This window comes from Protopterus annectens, chromosome 4.part1, assembly GCF_019279795.1.
Source record: "Protopterus annectens isolate FY-2018-M chromosome 4.part1, PAN1.0, whole genome shotgun sequence".
Taxonomy (NCBI): Eukaryota; Metazoa; Chordata; order Ceratodontiformes; family Protopteridae; genus Protopterus; species Protopterus annectens.
The window spans coordinates 670920818-670936601 of NC_056734.1; the positions used below are offsets into that span (position 1 = coordinate 670920818).

Genomic DNA, 15784 nt, shown 5'->3' on the forward strand with positions numbered 1-15784 from the left:
TCTTATTTTTAGTGTAGATTTAGGTCTTTAGTGCAGGTGTTTGTAGAGCCACCATTTTTGCACAGAAATATGAGGTCAAATAAGATTGTCTTTCATGGCTTGTCAGCTCACCACTACCTGTCTGCTACCGAATATAAGGAAAGTCATGCTAATCTAGTGAGGTAGTTAAATGATTTAAGGCCCTTTATTTTCATGGTTAGAATTCTGTAGGGTATTTCCAGTTGAGTGAAGTGCTTGGATTTGTATATACCAAAGGGGATATTGTATTCAGTGATGGGTCAGGTAAGGGAAGAGAGCAGTGGTAACTTGATGACTTTGGATCTTGAAGGTATTCCCTTGAAAATTAACTGGGCTAGACAGAAGGATTTCCTGGCTGTGGTGGAAATGGGATCAAATGAGAGAAGGCAATCCACATAATACCTAGGTTTCTTAGATTTTTATATGTTTGAAAGGGAGTACCATTTCTAACATATGAGGTAGGAACACCCTTCTTTGAAACCCTACTGTCCTGCACTATATTTCATTTATTTTGAGACCGTTTTTGATACACACCATGTGTGTGCATATTCCAGGCATTGTGGATCTGTTTCTCCAGTGGATGAGCTTAAAAGTGTCCAGATGTTCTTCGTGTTTCACTGTTGCAGTCATTACATTTGGGGTAATCTGCTGGCAGGTTGCCCTCAGTCGGCTTGATTAGCAAAGTCTTGGTTCCTGCGTCGGTTGCTGTCCCTTCTTCCATGACGTCAGGTCGTCAGGGGTATAAAACATGCAGCCGACGCCATTACATCAGTCTTTCTTGCCACGCAGTGCCCGAAGCAGAAGCAGTTTGCAAGTGCCGGTCGGCCGACTCCTGAAAGTTTTGTTTTCGAGTTTCAGAACCGAAGTCTTCAACTAAAAGCTAAGTACCCCATTGGGGAAACTTTTTCTTGCTCCTTACCGATGTCAGTAAAAGTTAATAATTGCATTACTTGTAGGAAGCAAATACCTCATAAGGATTTTCATTTGTACTGTATTCCTTGCTTAGGCCCTGACCACAACTTAACTTGCTGTCAGTTTTGTGCTAAATTTAATCAACGCACTATTAAACCTCAGTATATTTTTGCTTCTAAATATTTTGGCTCACGATTTAATAATCCAGAAATGTCGGTTAGCAATCCGACTACCGGAATACCTAAAAAAACGCAAAGAAAAAGACAGAGACAGACCATCAAGGTCCAAAACTGACTACGACGCTTCTCCTAAGCCAGTCGCCAGTAGTCAGTGAGGCGCTTTCGCAGCCCCTGTTACCCACTACTTCTGATTCGCAGGCCACTACTGAGACCCATTCAGAGTCCGGTATGCCGTGAGATGCTTTAATTATGGAACCTGCGGATGTCTCTCCCTTAGATGGATCCGGAGCCGCTGTGCAGGCACTGGCTTCTGAGGGCGTTTTCAGGCCTACAGATTTGTATATTAGACCAATGCCATCTTCAAAACTAAGGCCAAAATCTAAATCTGTGTCTAAAAACCGACGCCTGGGTTACATGTGCAGGCCCCTATGCCTAAAAAACAAATGATCAAAATGGTTGAAGATTTAATTACTCTGATCAGGGGTAGCCAACCCCCTCCTTCTAAGAGGTCTAGGCAAGACATTGATTATGAATCCTCTGAACAGGATTCTATTTTTTCTGACTCTTATAATGAACAGGATTTGTCTATACTTACTTATGAGGACTCTGATGCAGAAGATTCCATTCCTTCTGCTTCTCCCCCTGAGTATTTTTCTTTTGGGGAAACTTTACATACCTTAACGGAACATTTCCACTGGGAAAGTCAGGCTTTCTCATAATCTAAAAAGAGACTTAGGGATTTTCTTCTTCTTTCTCAGCATAGACCTTTGGCTATACCTCCTGTTCTTGACATTGTTGATGTTTTTTTCAGAATCTAGTATGGCTCCTGATTCTCTGCCTCTGACTCCTTGTAAGCCAGACAGATACTATAGGGTTCCTGACTCCCACAAATTCCTTTTCAAAAATCCTATTACAGACCCTGAAACCATTTCTCAGGGTCCCAAGGGCATTAAGGCCTCTACTGCTAAAAATTCTACCCCTTCTGATAAGAGACTCCAGGGAGCTGGGTAGATGGGTAAGAAGGTTTACACTTCTGCAACCTTGGCAATCAGGGCTTTAAACTTTCAATTTCACATGCTTAAATATCAACAGCATATTATGGGACTGCTTAAACAGAAAATGATGTTAATTTCTGACTGTGTGGAAAATAAAGATTTACAGTATTTATTGCATTCAACTGAACAAGTTGGAAGGCATACTTTGCAATGTGGTTTTGATTCTTTGGAGGCCTCCTGCAGGGCTGCTGTAACTGGGTCTGTGTTAAGAAGGCGTGCTTGGCTTAGAGCAAACTCAGCCTGATCATGTTAAAGGAAAATTATTAGATGCTCCTTTACAACAGGACTGTCAAAGATTTCTTACAAGTGCAACCTCCAAGATTTAGTTGGCACTGGGCTACTAAGAACTGGTCCTTTCCAGTTCCTTTGAGAGCCACTCAAGTCAAACTCAGACATTCCAAAGGCTCCAGGTTTCAGTCACAAGGGACCTTTAGAACAAAGCAATGGGGTGCCTCCACCTCCAAATCTGGAACCAACAAGGCACCTCCCTATGGTAAACAGTGTCAGTGACTTCCCTCTGCACTCACCAAGCACTTATCTTTTAGCAGCCCCTTTAGGGGGAAAGCTGGCACTTCATGCAAGAAACTGGCAACTTATAACCCAGGACAAATGTGTTTTAAATATAGTATCCCAGGGATACAGATTTCATTTCCACATGTTGCCAATCCCAAATGGATGGCCAGACCTGCCCCCAAATCAGTGGGCAGAGGCCCAGAAACATGTTCTGTCCCTCATGAACATGGGGTCTATTCAACCAGTACCAGAAGAGGAAAAGGGACAAGGTTTCTATTCCATACTTTTCCTGGTACCCAGAAAAGACAAATCATGGCTTCCAATTCTGGACTTATCTACTCTAAACACATTTCTGGACATTCCAAAATTCAAGATGCTGACTCTTCAACAGTTACTTCCTATGCTAGGCAAAGATGCCTGGTTGGTAACTCTAGACTTAAAGGAGGCTTACCTGCATATCCCAATCAGGGAATCTTGCAGAAGGTACCTCCGCTTCAAAGCAGGCTATTTGCATTACCAGTTCTCTGCACTGCCCTTTGGCTTATCTACTGTGCCCAGGGTCTTCACAAAGTGCCTGGCTACAGTAATTGCATTTTGCAGGCAAAGAAATATTCAAATATATCCATACCTGGACGATTGTCTAATTCAGGCAGAAAACAAGGACATTCTTCTAAAGCATCTGGAGTTTGTAAAAAAGGGTACTAACTTGTCTAGGGTACACAATAAATGAAAAGAAATCACAACTGGTACCCTCTCAAAAAATTACATTCCTGGGTGCAAGCTTGAATACAACTGCCCAGATGGCTTATCTTACGCCAGAAAAGCAAATTCAGTTGGTGACTTACTTCATACAGGTGGCCACAAAAACCCTGCTATCTGCAAGACAAATTCTGCAAGCCTTGGGGTGCATGGCCTCCTGCATTCTTCTAATTCCATATGCAAGACTGCATATGAGGAAACATCAGTGGTACTTAAAAAGTGTATGGATTCAACATTGTCACAGCCTAGAAGCAATGATTCCTGTCGTACCTTGCCTGCAACTAGAGTTCCTATGGTGGGCAGAGGCCTGCCACCAAAACAAGGGACTGCCATTCACTCCACCCCCTGCCACCCAAACCCTAACAACAGACGCATCAGACTATGCTTGGGGGGGCTCATCTGGCAGGGAAGTGTATTCAGGGCAAATGGAGCCCAAATCAAATGCACCTTCATATCAATCAGAAAGAGATGCTAGCTGTACAGAATGCGCTGACCGCCTTCAATGACTACCTTCATCCAGGACAATTAATAATAAAGACAGACAACACCACAGTTATGTGGTACATAAACAAGCAGGGGGGTACACATTCCTACCCCCTATGCAGACTAGCCATGGCATTGTGGGACACGGCCTTGACCTACCAAATACAACTACAAGCTCAATTCCTGCCAGGAAAGCTGAATACTCTGGCAGACTATCTAAGCAGAAATCTCATGGACCCACATGAATGGAAACTGGAACCATGGATTTTCAACATGTTGACATGCAAATGGGGGAGTCCAGACATAGTTCTGGGGTGAGGCAAAAAGATCTATCAGTTGGACAAATTCTGCACAAGAACTCCTCACAAAAAAGCTTGGAAAGTGGATGATCTATCATTCATCTGGAAAAACCTATCAGTCTATGCTTTTCCCCCTCTGCCTCTGCTCTCCAAAGTTCTACTAAAAATCAAGCAGGACAAACCAAAAATGATTCTGATTGCTCCAGACTGGGCTCGCCAACACTGGTACCCACTCCTGCGCAATGTGTCACACCTTCCACCGTGGCACCTACCTCAGACCTCTTACTGTCTCAGCAGAACAACCAAATTCTGCACATTCATCTTCAAACTTTGAATCTTGCAGCGTGGCTAATCACATAAATTCACATTTAGCATCCCTCAGCAAACCTGAGTTGGATGTCATTTTGGAGGTGAGAAGGCTTAGTACTAGAAAATCTTATGCTAACAAATGAAAAAGATTCTGTGCCTGGAACCAATCACAAGGAATAAGCACAGCAGCGCCCAGTATTCCTCAGATTTTACAATACTTAACTGAGATTCTTCACGAGGGCCTGCCCTTTTCTTCCATAAAAATCCATGCCTCTGCCATTTCAGCTCATTACAACACAGCACCTCCCCTCTTCTCTCATCCTCTGCTAAAGCAGTATTTCAGAGGGGCCAAAAACTTAAGACCACCCAGGAGAGCTCCAACCCCTGCCTGGGATATCAATTTTGTATTGGAAAAACTCACACTCCCTCCTTTCAAGCCAGCTGCTACTGCAGACTTAAAATTTCTCTCCTGGAAAACAGCCTTCCTTTTAGCAGTCACTTCAGCTAGAAGGATTTCTGAATTACAAACTCTTATGGCAGTGGAGCCTTTCATTATTTTTCATGCGGACAGGGTGTCTCTCAGAGCCATCCTATCCTTCATGCCTAAAGTGGTATCCAGTGTGGCTCTTAATCAGACCATTCATTTGCCAACTTTCTTTCCTAATCCACAGAACAAGGGGGAGCGAATTCTGCATTCCTTGGTTGTACACAGACAACTTAGATTTTACTTAAACAGGACAAAATCTCTAAGAAAATCTGAACTACTACTGGTGGCATTTGCTGCAGGGGCAGAGGGAAAGGCTCTTTCAAATTGGATAAGCTATTGTATTCGTTTCTGCTATATGCACCATGGTAAAATTATCCCCCAGGGGATCAGATCTCATTCCACCAGGGCTGCATCTACTTCTACTGCCTTTCTCAGAGGTGTTCCTACCAGAGACATTCTAGAAGCTGCTACCTGGAGCTCAGTTCATACGTTCACCAAGCATTACCACTTAACCTTTCTTCTCTAAATCCAGAGCTGGCTTTGCCACTGCTGTCCTGCAGGGCCTTATAGCTGGCCCTAATGCTGTATAAATCCATCCTCCCAACCTTAGCTTTGGGAATCTACCCAAATGTAATGACTGCAACAGTGAAACACAAAGAACATAGTACAGTCGTGTACACTTACCATAAATGTAGATGTTCGAGTGTATTCACTGTTGCAGTCCTGGTTACCCAACCTTCAGCCCCCTGTATTTCTCTTACTATACCTCTACTTTCTTTTACTATGTTTAAAAGCCTTGTTGGTGTATTTGCTTTTGTTTGGAGTTATATTTTTTGTGTTTTAAATTTTATTTATATATATATATCTCCCCATTTGGAGGCATCTGACATCTGGGGCAAGAAAAACTGAGGCAATGGCGTCTGCTGCATGTTTATACCCCTGACGACCTGACGTCATGGAAGAAGGGACAGCAACCGATGCAGGACCCAAGACTTTGTTAATCAGGCCAACTGAGGGCAACCTGCCAGCAGATTACCTCAAATGTAATGACTGCAACAGTGAATACTCTCGAACATCTACATTTATGGTAAGTGTACACTACTGTACGTTTCCAGTCGTCAACTATCCTGGTCAACCACGCTTCATGGATATTGGCTTGATGTCTACAAAATAAATGTCAGGTGAGGACTCAGAACTGATCCCTGTGACACCCTACTAGTTACATGTTTATATTCATAGAGGGAACCAGCAAGATTCACAATATGGGATCTGTTGGATAGCCAGTTTGAAATCCAGCAGGCGTAGGGGTTTACTTTAAGCTTGTCTAATTTTTCAGTAGCACCAACATAGTGACCAGGTTGAGATGAGCAGAGTGCACAGAATAACCACAGTCCACATCCTCTGTGACCTTTTCAAAGAAGCTTAATAGGTTCAGGAGACAGGATCTGCCTTTCACAAAAACAAACTGATGGGGAACTATATCAAGTAAAATGCTTATGTCTGCACAAATGTGTTCTGCTATGATATATTGCATGGGTTTTCATATAAGGTTGGTAAGGCTGATGGGTCTGTAATTACCTGGGGCTGTAGAGGTGCCACCTTTGTGTAGGGGAGTCACAATGGATGCTCTCCAGACATCAGGAGCAAACCCTGTAGATAGGCTGAGGTTGAACAGTTTAAGTGGAGGCTCAGGTAGTGCATAGTTGATACTGATGAGAATTCAGCCTGGTATGATGTCTGGTCCTGTGGAAGTAGTATTTTTAGCCTTTGGTAATGATTCTAATACTTGTTCCAGTTACAGGAAAATTTAAATTCTCACAGATAGTTGCAACAACACTATTGGTAAGGTGGTTAGTTATCACTAAATCTGTCTGTGGATGCATTAGCTATACCTATGTGGTCAGAATGGGTAATACTATCATGGATGAACTCTTTTGCAGTGTTGGAAGTTATTCCTTAATTTTTTATACAGCTTTAGAAAGATCTGTAATTTTTTAAGGAGTCTGTAGCAACCTGAAGTTCTTTCTCTTGACTTGGCAGCAGTATCATTCTTAGTTTACAAGTACTGATTAGAAAATATGTGAGGCAGTTGGCAAGTGCAAATTAAAATAGTATTCTTTCATGGGCCATCAAAATATATTACACAAGGTCTATGCATGGTGGGCAGTGTATCTTCTTTTGTTTATTCAATGTGTTTCATTCCTGCCTGTAGTGGTATTAACTGTGTTTAGTGTAGGTATGCAGTGAGCAGTGCATCATGTTCTGCATGGAAAGTATGCTATTATACTAACATGATATTTCTAGAAAGTTGTTGCATTGCAGCAAAATAGCATTTAACAGTATTCTAAGGATGTGAAGATTTAAACTTTCTTGCTTTGCAGCTTTATTTTAGTCTGGAAACACTGTCTTGCTGTTTGTTTACTCTCACAAACATTGAGTTGACCTGACTTGCACAATGCACTGGGATTTTGCTTATGTATTAGCGGATTGCCAGTGGATGGATGCAGTATTTTTTTTTTTTTTTTTTAAATACTGTGTGCATGCTCACACACACACATGCTCTGTGATGCTGCAATGGCATCCTGGCCAAGGTTACTTGTATGTCTTGTACCTGCCTGGTGAGTGTGGGATAAGCTTCAACTCCGTGTCACCCAGAATAGATTGAAGGAGGTCATAGCAAAATGAATCATAGATATATGTCTGCTTGGTAAGTGAGAGGCACATTGTCCTTTAATATAATAGTTAAGATAACCATAAGCTATGTGATTGCTGGCTAAAGAAGTTCCAGGCATTGCATTGCTGTGATTGTTAGGAAGTGATGGCCATCTGACATATGAAGACTAGTGAGTCTTTATTTCTCTCTAACTCTTTGAGTAGAACTGCCTGTGAAAATATTGCAGATTAGTTGTGCTATCTTTTCCATTACACACATTTAATTCAGGGCTAATGAAAAACGAAAACACTGTAAAGGCTGATGCTTATGTAGACTGAAAGGGCAAGTTCTGAACTACAAAGGCTGAGTGGTAGAAGCAATGGCTCATTTTCAAAAAACTTTCATTGATAGTATTGAAAGTAGAATAATACTGTGTGTTACACCTGCCAGCAGTGAGTTGATGTTACCCCATGTGTACTTAAATCTCATTAAGAATACTTATTTTCCCCATGGTTTGTAGTCCACTAGGAAGGTGTATGTATTTGTCAAAGTACCAATTTTAGTATCTAATTTATAATGGTGAGCAAGGGCTACTGCGTCTGTCAAAAAGCTGGTTTTCTTTTGAAAGTCTGTATTTGCTCTTTAGACTGCTGCACTTTGAGATTCTTTTATGGATTTGAATGTTGTCATCCAATGTCTAACTTTCTAAGTGAGTAGTTTTTGCATTTTTCCATTGTGTATGTTGCAGGCTATTTCTCAGCAGGATCTTGTGCACATGGCTATTCAGATAGCTTGTGGGATGAGCTACTTAGCCCGGAGAGAGGTCATTCACAAAGACCTGGCTGCCAGAAACTGTGTGTAAGTCAAATCTTTATTCTTCCACAGTTGGTTTGTTTTGCACTCGCTCAGTACCATGTTCATGTTTTCAGTAAGTTAACTCCATCAGTTTTGTAGTTTCCTGGAAAGGTACCTGGTTACTTGTTTGTGTCAGTTTTCAGAGGTTGAAGGGCAAGCTGGAGTTTATTTTTTATTCATTCATTCATTCTATTTGTTGTGTGCAGTTAAAGTTGATCTTTCCTCTTCCCTGTAGCGTCGTCCATAGTGAAATAATTGGTCTTGGAAGAGGCTTACCTGAGACATGCACAAGGGAATTTCAATGGCTGCAGGCCTAGAAGGATGCACTTGGCCTCACCCTTTCTATGTTTAGGCATAACTTCTCCACTGAAAGGTTACATTTTGATATTAGAGTGCTGAAATGTTAGCTAACAGATCTCTGGGCTGATCTTGTAGCACTTAACCCACTTTAAACATTCACAGAAACTAACCCGCCAGTCTCTGGCTTCACTCTTGTTATCAAGGGCTGCCTTGATCATGCTGGATTTGTAGGATGCAGATCTTCACATTGCCATTTATGGGGAACACAGGCAGTATATGATAGTTAAGGTAACCACAGGCAATATATGATAGTTAAGTTCAGAGAGGGATGAGGTTACAGTTAGTTCACCTCTTTGCCCTGTGAGCAGTCCACTGCACCCAGGGTGTTCACAGAATACTTAGCCTTAGTGTTTGTCTTCTTAAGGATATAGGACCACACATTTGCCTTTGTGTCAATGATTGATTAAAACACAGGCACCTTGGTGGAGGATATTCAGAGATATCTGAGGTACACCTTGCAGTGTTTAACCCATTTAACATTCTTACTGAACTTGCACAAGTCAAGTGCAGCACAAGGAAAGACAAGGATTTTTTTGGGAGCTTTACAATACACAGAGTGGGGCATACTGTTACTGCTAAAGAATAAGGCCTCTCAGTTAAAGGTTTGTTTTTGAAATCTGTTTCAGAGAACTCACCTGTCAGATTTTTCCTGATGGCTTTTAACCATTAATCAGCCTTGTAGCTTAATTATTCCCCTAGCCAGACTACACTTGTAAAAAATAAATAAATAAATAAAAATACAGCGATATCTCTGAAATCATTGGCAGCAGCAGAAACTCACTTTATGTAAAGTGATGCATGTGATTCCCACTATCAGAAAGGAGTTTGCATGGTGGTCCCAACCAGTGGAGATTATAATCAGTGGTTGTCATTTGTGATCCTTGAGGCACTAAAGATCATCGCCATGAATGTCTGAGATGTAGTCTGGAGGTGCAATTGGCCCACCTAAAGGAGAAGAAGAGATGAACAAATGATGCTTGCAGGCATATTGATGTGAAAGAGACGGTGGCACTGATTCTAAAGCTGAGAATCTTCAAATCGTGTCATAGACCTTGAAGATAACAGACAACAGCACCATTAGGAGGCATATTATAAAAAAGTGGTATGCACTCTCTAGCTGTGATGGTATAGAAGATAGCTTCCCAACTAAGCTTGAATCTCCACACTTACTATATTCTTCTAGCCCTGAGCACAGTGACAGACAAGCTACGCAGGACCAGACCCAGCAGTCAGTAATGGAAGCTGGAACACAAGATCTTCTAAACTCTGGATCTGCCACTGATCTCTTCACATTAGGGAAGTGCCAGTAGATTGCACTTATGTGTGTTTTTTTAGTTTTATTTATTGCTTTTGTTGACCAGGAAAGTCTGACTGGGTAGAAAACCCCTTTTCAGCAGAGTCCCAAGGAAAAAAATGCTCGAGGATGCAGAGAATGCACCATACATACATACATACATAGTGTGATGAATCATTTGAGTATACTGTAAAAAAAAAAAGATTGAGTATACAATAGTGAAAAAACAAAAGCATTGACAAGGTACATATGAATTGTCATAATGCAAATGTACTATAATCATGAAGGAGGAGTTGGCATAATGGTTAAAGTACTTCCCTCACAGACACAAGGTACAGGATTTAATTCTCATAAAATGGTAAATTGGTTAGGCTTAAAATGGCCCACAGGGGCAGTTAGTCAAGTACTTAGCCATGATATAGGCAACACAGTAATGTGAAAAATCATTCAAAGGTAGACCATGAGTGTTTAGACCCACAGTATTTATAATAGTAGGACACTGGTAAAATAAGCTTTCATAAGAATGTAGAGTTGAGGCGATATGGTACAGTGTGTGTAGCCACATAGACATACTCATACCAGATAAGAGAGAAGATTACTGGCCAAGTAGTCAGTTTAGAGCATGATACAGTAGAGTGGAAAGGATATTGCAGGGGGATTAGCCAGGCGTGATACATGAGCAAATCCATGAGACCTTTAGGTGTTGTTTCAGTAGTAGCTTGAAGGATTTCAGGTTGTTTTGTCTGAGTGAAAGGGGGAATAGTATTACAGACTTTAGAGATATGAGAATAATACAATGAGTCTTGAGCATTACGTGATTTAATTGGGTGTCTTAGAAATTTCAGTAGAGCAAAGAATCCTAGAAGGGGGTAGTAAGGCTGAGTAGTATTTTTTGGGCTGGAAAATGAGACTGAACAGTTTTTAGTTGTGTGAATATTAGATAGTGAGGCAATTCTAACCAATTAATCTGCTTAGTACCATACTGTGATAGGCTGTATAAGGCACATCAGCTACAAATTTAGCTAGTTTGTTGAAGCATTTTTCTTGCATGGTTATATGGCTAGCTTGCAGATTGACAAATATAAGAGCAACATGTAGGATGGTGGGTAACCGTTGAGTACAGGTAATAATTTGCCTAACCTGGTCAGTGAGGTTTGCTCATTATAGGGTTCCAAGTTGAAAGCTTGCTTTATGTGGCAGTCACATTTCATGACATCATCTATAATGACACCTAAGAACTTTGTATGTGTTACAAGTTCAATTTTGGTGTGGTAAGAGAAGAGGTTTGTCAGCGTATTGTTTAGGTGTAAACAGAATAAGTTTGGTGGTCTTGTGGTTTACTAGTAGTTGAGAGTTGTGGAGCTATGTTTTAATGGAGTTGAAGGATTCCTGTTTTGGGGTTTGAAGTTATTGTAGGTTTTTAGGAGTGCATATGGAGCATACACTCAGCATGTTTGCTTGCAGTATGTAGATAATTTATTAAAACATTGAATAGCAAAGGCCCAAGGTATGTTTACTGAGAGAAATGGACATGTTTTCCCATTTTGCAGCTTAGTTTATCACAGAGGTAGCTGTTGAACCAGGTGAGAGATAAGTGTTAATCCTAGGGAGGAGGGTTTGTAGAGCAGCTTTTGGTGAGACATGGAGTCAGAAGCCTTAAAAAAAATCAAGGAAAAGTGCTACTAATATGTTCCCTTCATTCATGTCAACATTGATGGTAGTAGCAAAGCTGAGAAAAGCTATTATACTGATAGTGCAGTCGGAAACAGTTTTTGCGGGGTTAAAATTGTATGTTGTAACAAATTTAAGTAGCTGGGACTGGAAACATTTTTCTAATACTTTAGATAGGGTGAAACAAAATAGCTATTGGCCTGTAAATGGAGATATCAGTAAAGGCATCACTTTTGAATAGGAGTAGGACATAAGATTATTTCCAAATTTTAAGGACACCGCTTTTTGTGATGGACCAGTTTATTAGGATGGAGGTAGAGTAAGCTAGTGTGTTTGCTGCAAGTTTAATATACTGTTCAAGACAGTTGATTGGGGCAAGTGTGGTTGACTTCAGTTTGAAGTTATTTCCTGATGGAGGATGTGGGGATGGTTCATACTCAGATGTGTTGGGATTATTTTACACTGGAGAAAGTGAGGAAATTACACGTGATAAGAATTGTTTAAAAGAAATGTTACTATGTTAATAAAATGTGTATTGAATTGGATGGCAGTGCAGTTAGTGGAAGGGCTTGGTTGGGTAGTGTGGCCAGGATGCAGACGTATGTTGACAAGGGACCAAAAAAGTTTGTGGTGGTTTAGATTAGTGTATTGAAAGTTTGTATAGTATGTTTTTGTAATTTCTCTGTCTTACACTGCTTGGTCCTCCAGTTAAGTTATTAACCTTTTATGCCTTCAGAGTGGAGTCCACGCAACTTCTGTGTTTCCACGTGGATTTCATCAAGTGCTTTAGTTTCCTCCTGCACCCCAAGGACGTGCAGTAGGTGACAAAGTGATTCTTCAGACTGTCTGTAGTTCAAGTCAAGATCCAATTGTCGAGGTGTACTGAAATTTATAGCTCTGATCAGAAGTTAAGAACCGATGGAGAGTGATCCATGGAAAAAAATTCCAGGAGAAACGCACAATGGTGTGACTTTTGGAATCCTCAGTCCTTTCCCATGTTAGGGCTAAAAGACAACCAAAGTGATATTTTAGCTGTATTTAAAACGTATAAGATTAAAAATAGAGGTAAACAATAATAAAAAGAAAACACTGATGCCTCATGTACGAATAATTATGGATTTCAGTATTTCAAGTGATGAGTGCTTTCTCCTTCTTAGAGGGCTTTGCTTCATCAGATCGAAGTCCAGCCACAAATTTTCGCTGTATTTATTCATTCTTGTAAATATTAAAAAGAAGTCGACACAAAAAGAAACTTGCACCCCCCCCCAGTGTTTGGTTAAGGGCTGGTAAGGAGTTGCATTGATTTAGCATCAAAGAACCCCTGGAGGGACTTTTGAAAACATATTCTAGAAAAGCAACAGCCTTCAAGAATGTCAGCTCAGGGTGGTCTACAGGTATATTATGACTTGCACCTCCTCATGGGGCATCTAGCTATGTTAGTATCCTTCCCATGAATAAATAATTACATTACTGCAGTGATCCATATGATGAATTTAGTACAGTTATGTGAACAAGCTCACCAAAACAGATGATGTGTGAGTAACAGTATCACTGTTGCAGTATAGAATCTGTGCCTTTATGCCCCCTTTGCTTTCCATACTTTTGATGTTCTTCGTGTTTCACTGTTGCAGTCATCACATTTGAGTTATCTGCTTGCAGTAGCCCTCAGTCTGCCTGATTATCAAAGTCTTGGGTCCTGCGTCGGTTGCTGTCTTATCTTCTGTGACGTCAGGTAGTCAGGGGTATAAAGCATGCAGCTGATGGCATTATACCAGTCTTTCTTTCCATGCGGTGCCAGAAGCAGTTTGCAAGTGCCGGTCGGCCGACTCCTGAAATTTTCGTTTTCGAGTTTCAGAACCAAAGTTTTCAACTAAAGCTAAGTACCCTGTTGGGGAAACTTTTTTTGCGCTTAACCAATGTCAGTAAAAGTCAATAATTGTATTTCTTGTGAAAAGCAAATACCTCATAAAGATTTTCATTCGTACTGTATTCCTTGCCTAGACCCTGACCACGATGTACCTCGCTGTCGCTTTTGTACGTTATTTAAACCACAAACTATTCATCGTCGGTACATTTTTGCTTCTAAATATTTTGGTGCTCGGTTCAATTTTCCAGATATGTCTTCTGTAAACAACCCGAATACCGACATTCTGAAAAAACGCAAAGATAAAGACAGGGACAGGCCACCTAGGTCCAAAGCTGCCGACGACACTTCTCCTAAGCTAGTTGCCAGTTTGCCAGTACTCAGTAAGGCGCTTTCGCAGCCCCTGATATACCTGCTACTTCAGATTCGCAGGCCTCTACTGAGACCCATTCGGAGTCCGGTATGCCGCAAGATGCTTCAACTGTGGAACCTGCAGATGTCTCTACCTTGGTAGGGTCCGGAGCCGCTGTGCAGGCACTGGCTTCTGAGGGTGTATTCAGGCCTACTGACTTGCATATTAAACAGACGCCATCTTCTTCCTCTAGGCCTAAATCTCGAACCATGCCTAGGAATCCGACGCCCAGACCGCATGGTCAGGCCTCTATGCCTAAAAAACAAATGATAAGAATGGCTTGAAGACCTTATTAATTTTATCAGGGGAAGCCAACCTTCCCCCTCTGAGACCTAGGACTGAATTTGCTTATGATACTTCTGACCAGGATTCTGAAATTTCTGTCGTCTCTGATGACCAGGATTTATCCTTCTCTACCTATGAGGATTCTGATGCAGAGGGCTCTATTCCCTCTGCTTCACCCCCCAGAGGATTATTTGCCAGTTTCATACGTTAAAAGTATCAGCAGCATATTATTGGATTGCTTAAACAGAAAATGATGTTGATTCCTGATTGTGCTGAAAATATGGATTTACAGGATTTAATGCATTCTGCTGAACAGGTTGGAAAACATACTTTGCAATGTGGTTTTGATTCACTAGAGGCATCTTGCAGGGCTGCTGTCACCGGGTCTGTACTTACAAGGCATGCTTGGCTTAAGGAGCAATCTTTGCTGGATCGTGTTAAAACTAAATTGCTGGATGGTCCCTTAAATCAGGACCACCTGTTTGGCGACATAGCAGAAGAAGTTCTTAAAAAGATGGAGGAAAAAGCTAAATCTATGCAAACTGTTAAAGATTTCTTACAAGTGCAGCTTCCTAGATTTAGTAGGCATTGGCCCTCAAAAAATCGGTCCTTTCCTGCCTCATCCAGGTCTTCTCAGTTCAAATCCAGAACCAGCAGAACACCCAGGCTTCAGTTGCAGGGTACGCACAGGACTGAGCAGTGAGGGGCTCCCACTTCCAAGTCAGGGAGTAGTAAGACTCCCCCCCCCTATGGTAAGCTGTCTCAATGACTTAGCTTTACAACTTCCAAGCACTTCTCAACTGACTGCCCCTTTAGGGGGAAAGATTGCTTTGCAAGCAAAAAACTGGGAACTCATTACCTAGGACAAATGGGTTTTAAACATAGTTTCCCAAGGATACAGATTTCACTTCCACACGGTACCAACCCCAAACGGTTGGCCAGATCTACCCCCGAATTAGTGGGCAGAGGCTCAAAAGCAAGTACTCTCAAGATTAAAGGCTATTCAGACTGTACAAGAAGAGGAAAAGGGACAAGGTTTCTACTCAAGACTGTTCCTGGTACCCAGAAAAAGACAACTCATGGTGTCCTATCCTGGACCTGTCTTTTTGGTGATTCCAAAATTCAAGATGCTAACTCTTCACCAGTCGCTTCCCATGATAGGCAAAGATACCTGGTTGGCAACACTGGATTTAAAGGAAGCCTACCTGCACATCCCAATCAGGGAATCTTGCATAAAATACCTACGTTTCAAAGCAGTTCTCTGCACTGCCCTTTGGCTTATCTACTGCGCCAAGGGTATTCACAAAGTGTCTAGCTCCAGTCATTGCATTTTGCAGGTGAAGAAATATTCAAATATACCCATACCCGGACGATTG

General features: G+C 41.4%; 1 protein-coding gene across 1 annotated transcript in view; it reads left to right on the forward strand.

The window, feature by feature from the left end:
• Positions 1-15784, forward strand: part of RYK (receptor like tyrosine kinase) — a 1434429-nt gene that overhangs the window by 1265204 nt on the left and 153441 nt on the right. The window contains exon 13 of the mRNA XM_044070454.1: positions 8416-8525. Within this exon, the coding sequence (XP_043926389.1) occupies positions 8416-8525 (110 nt within the window). The remainder of the gene's footprint in view (positions 1-8415; positions 8526-15784) is intronic.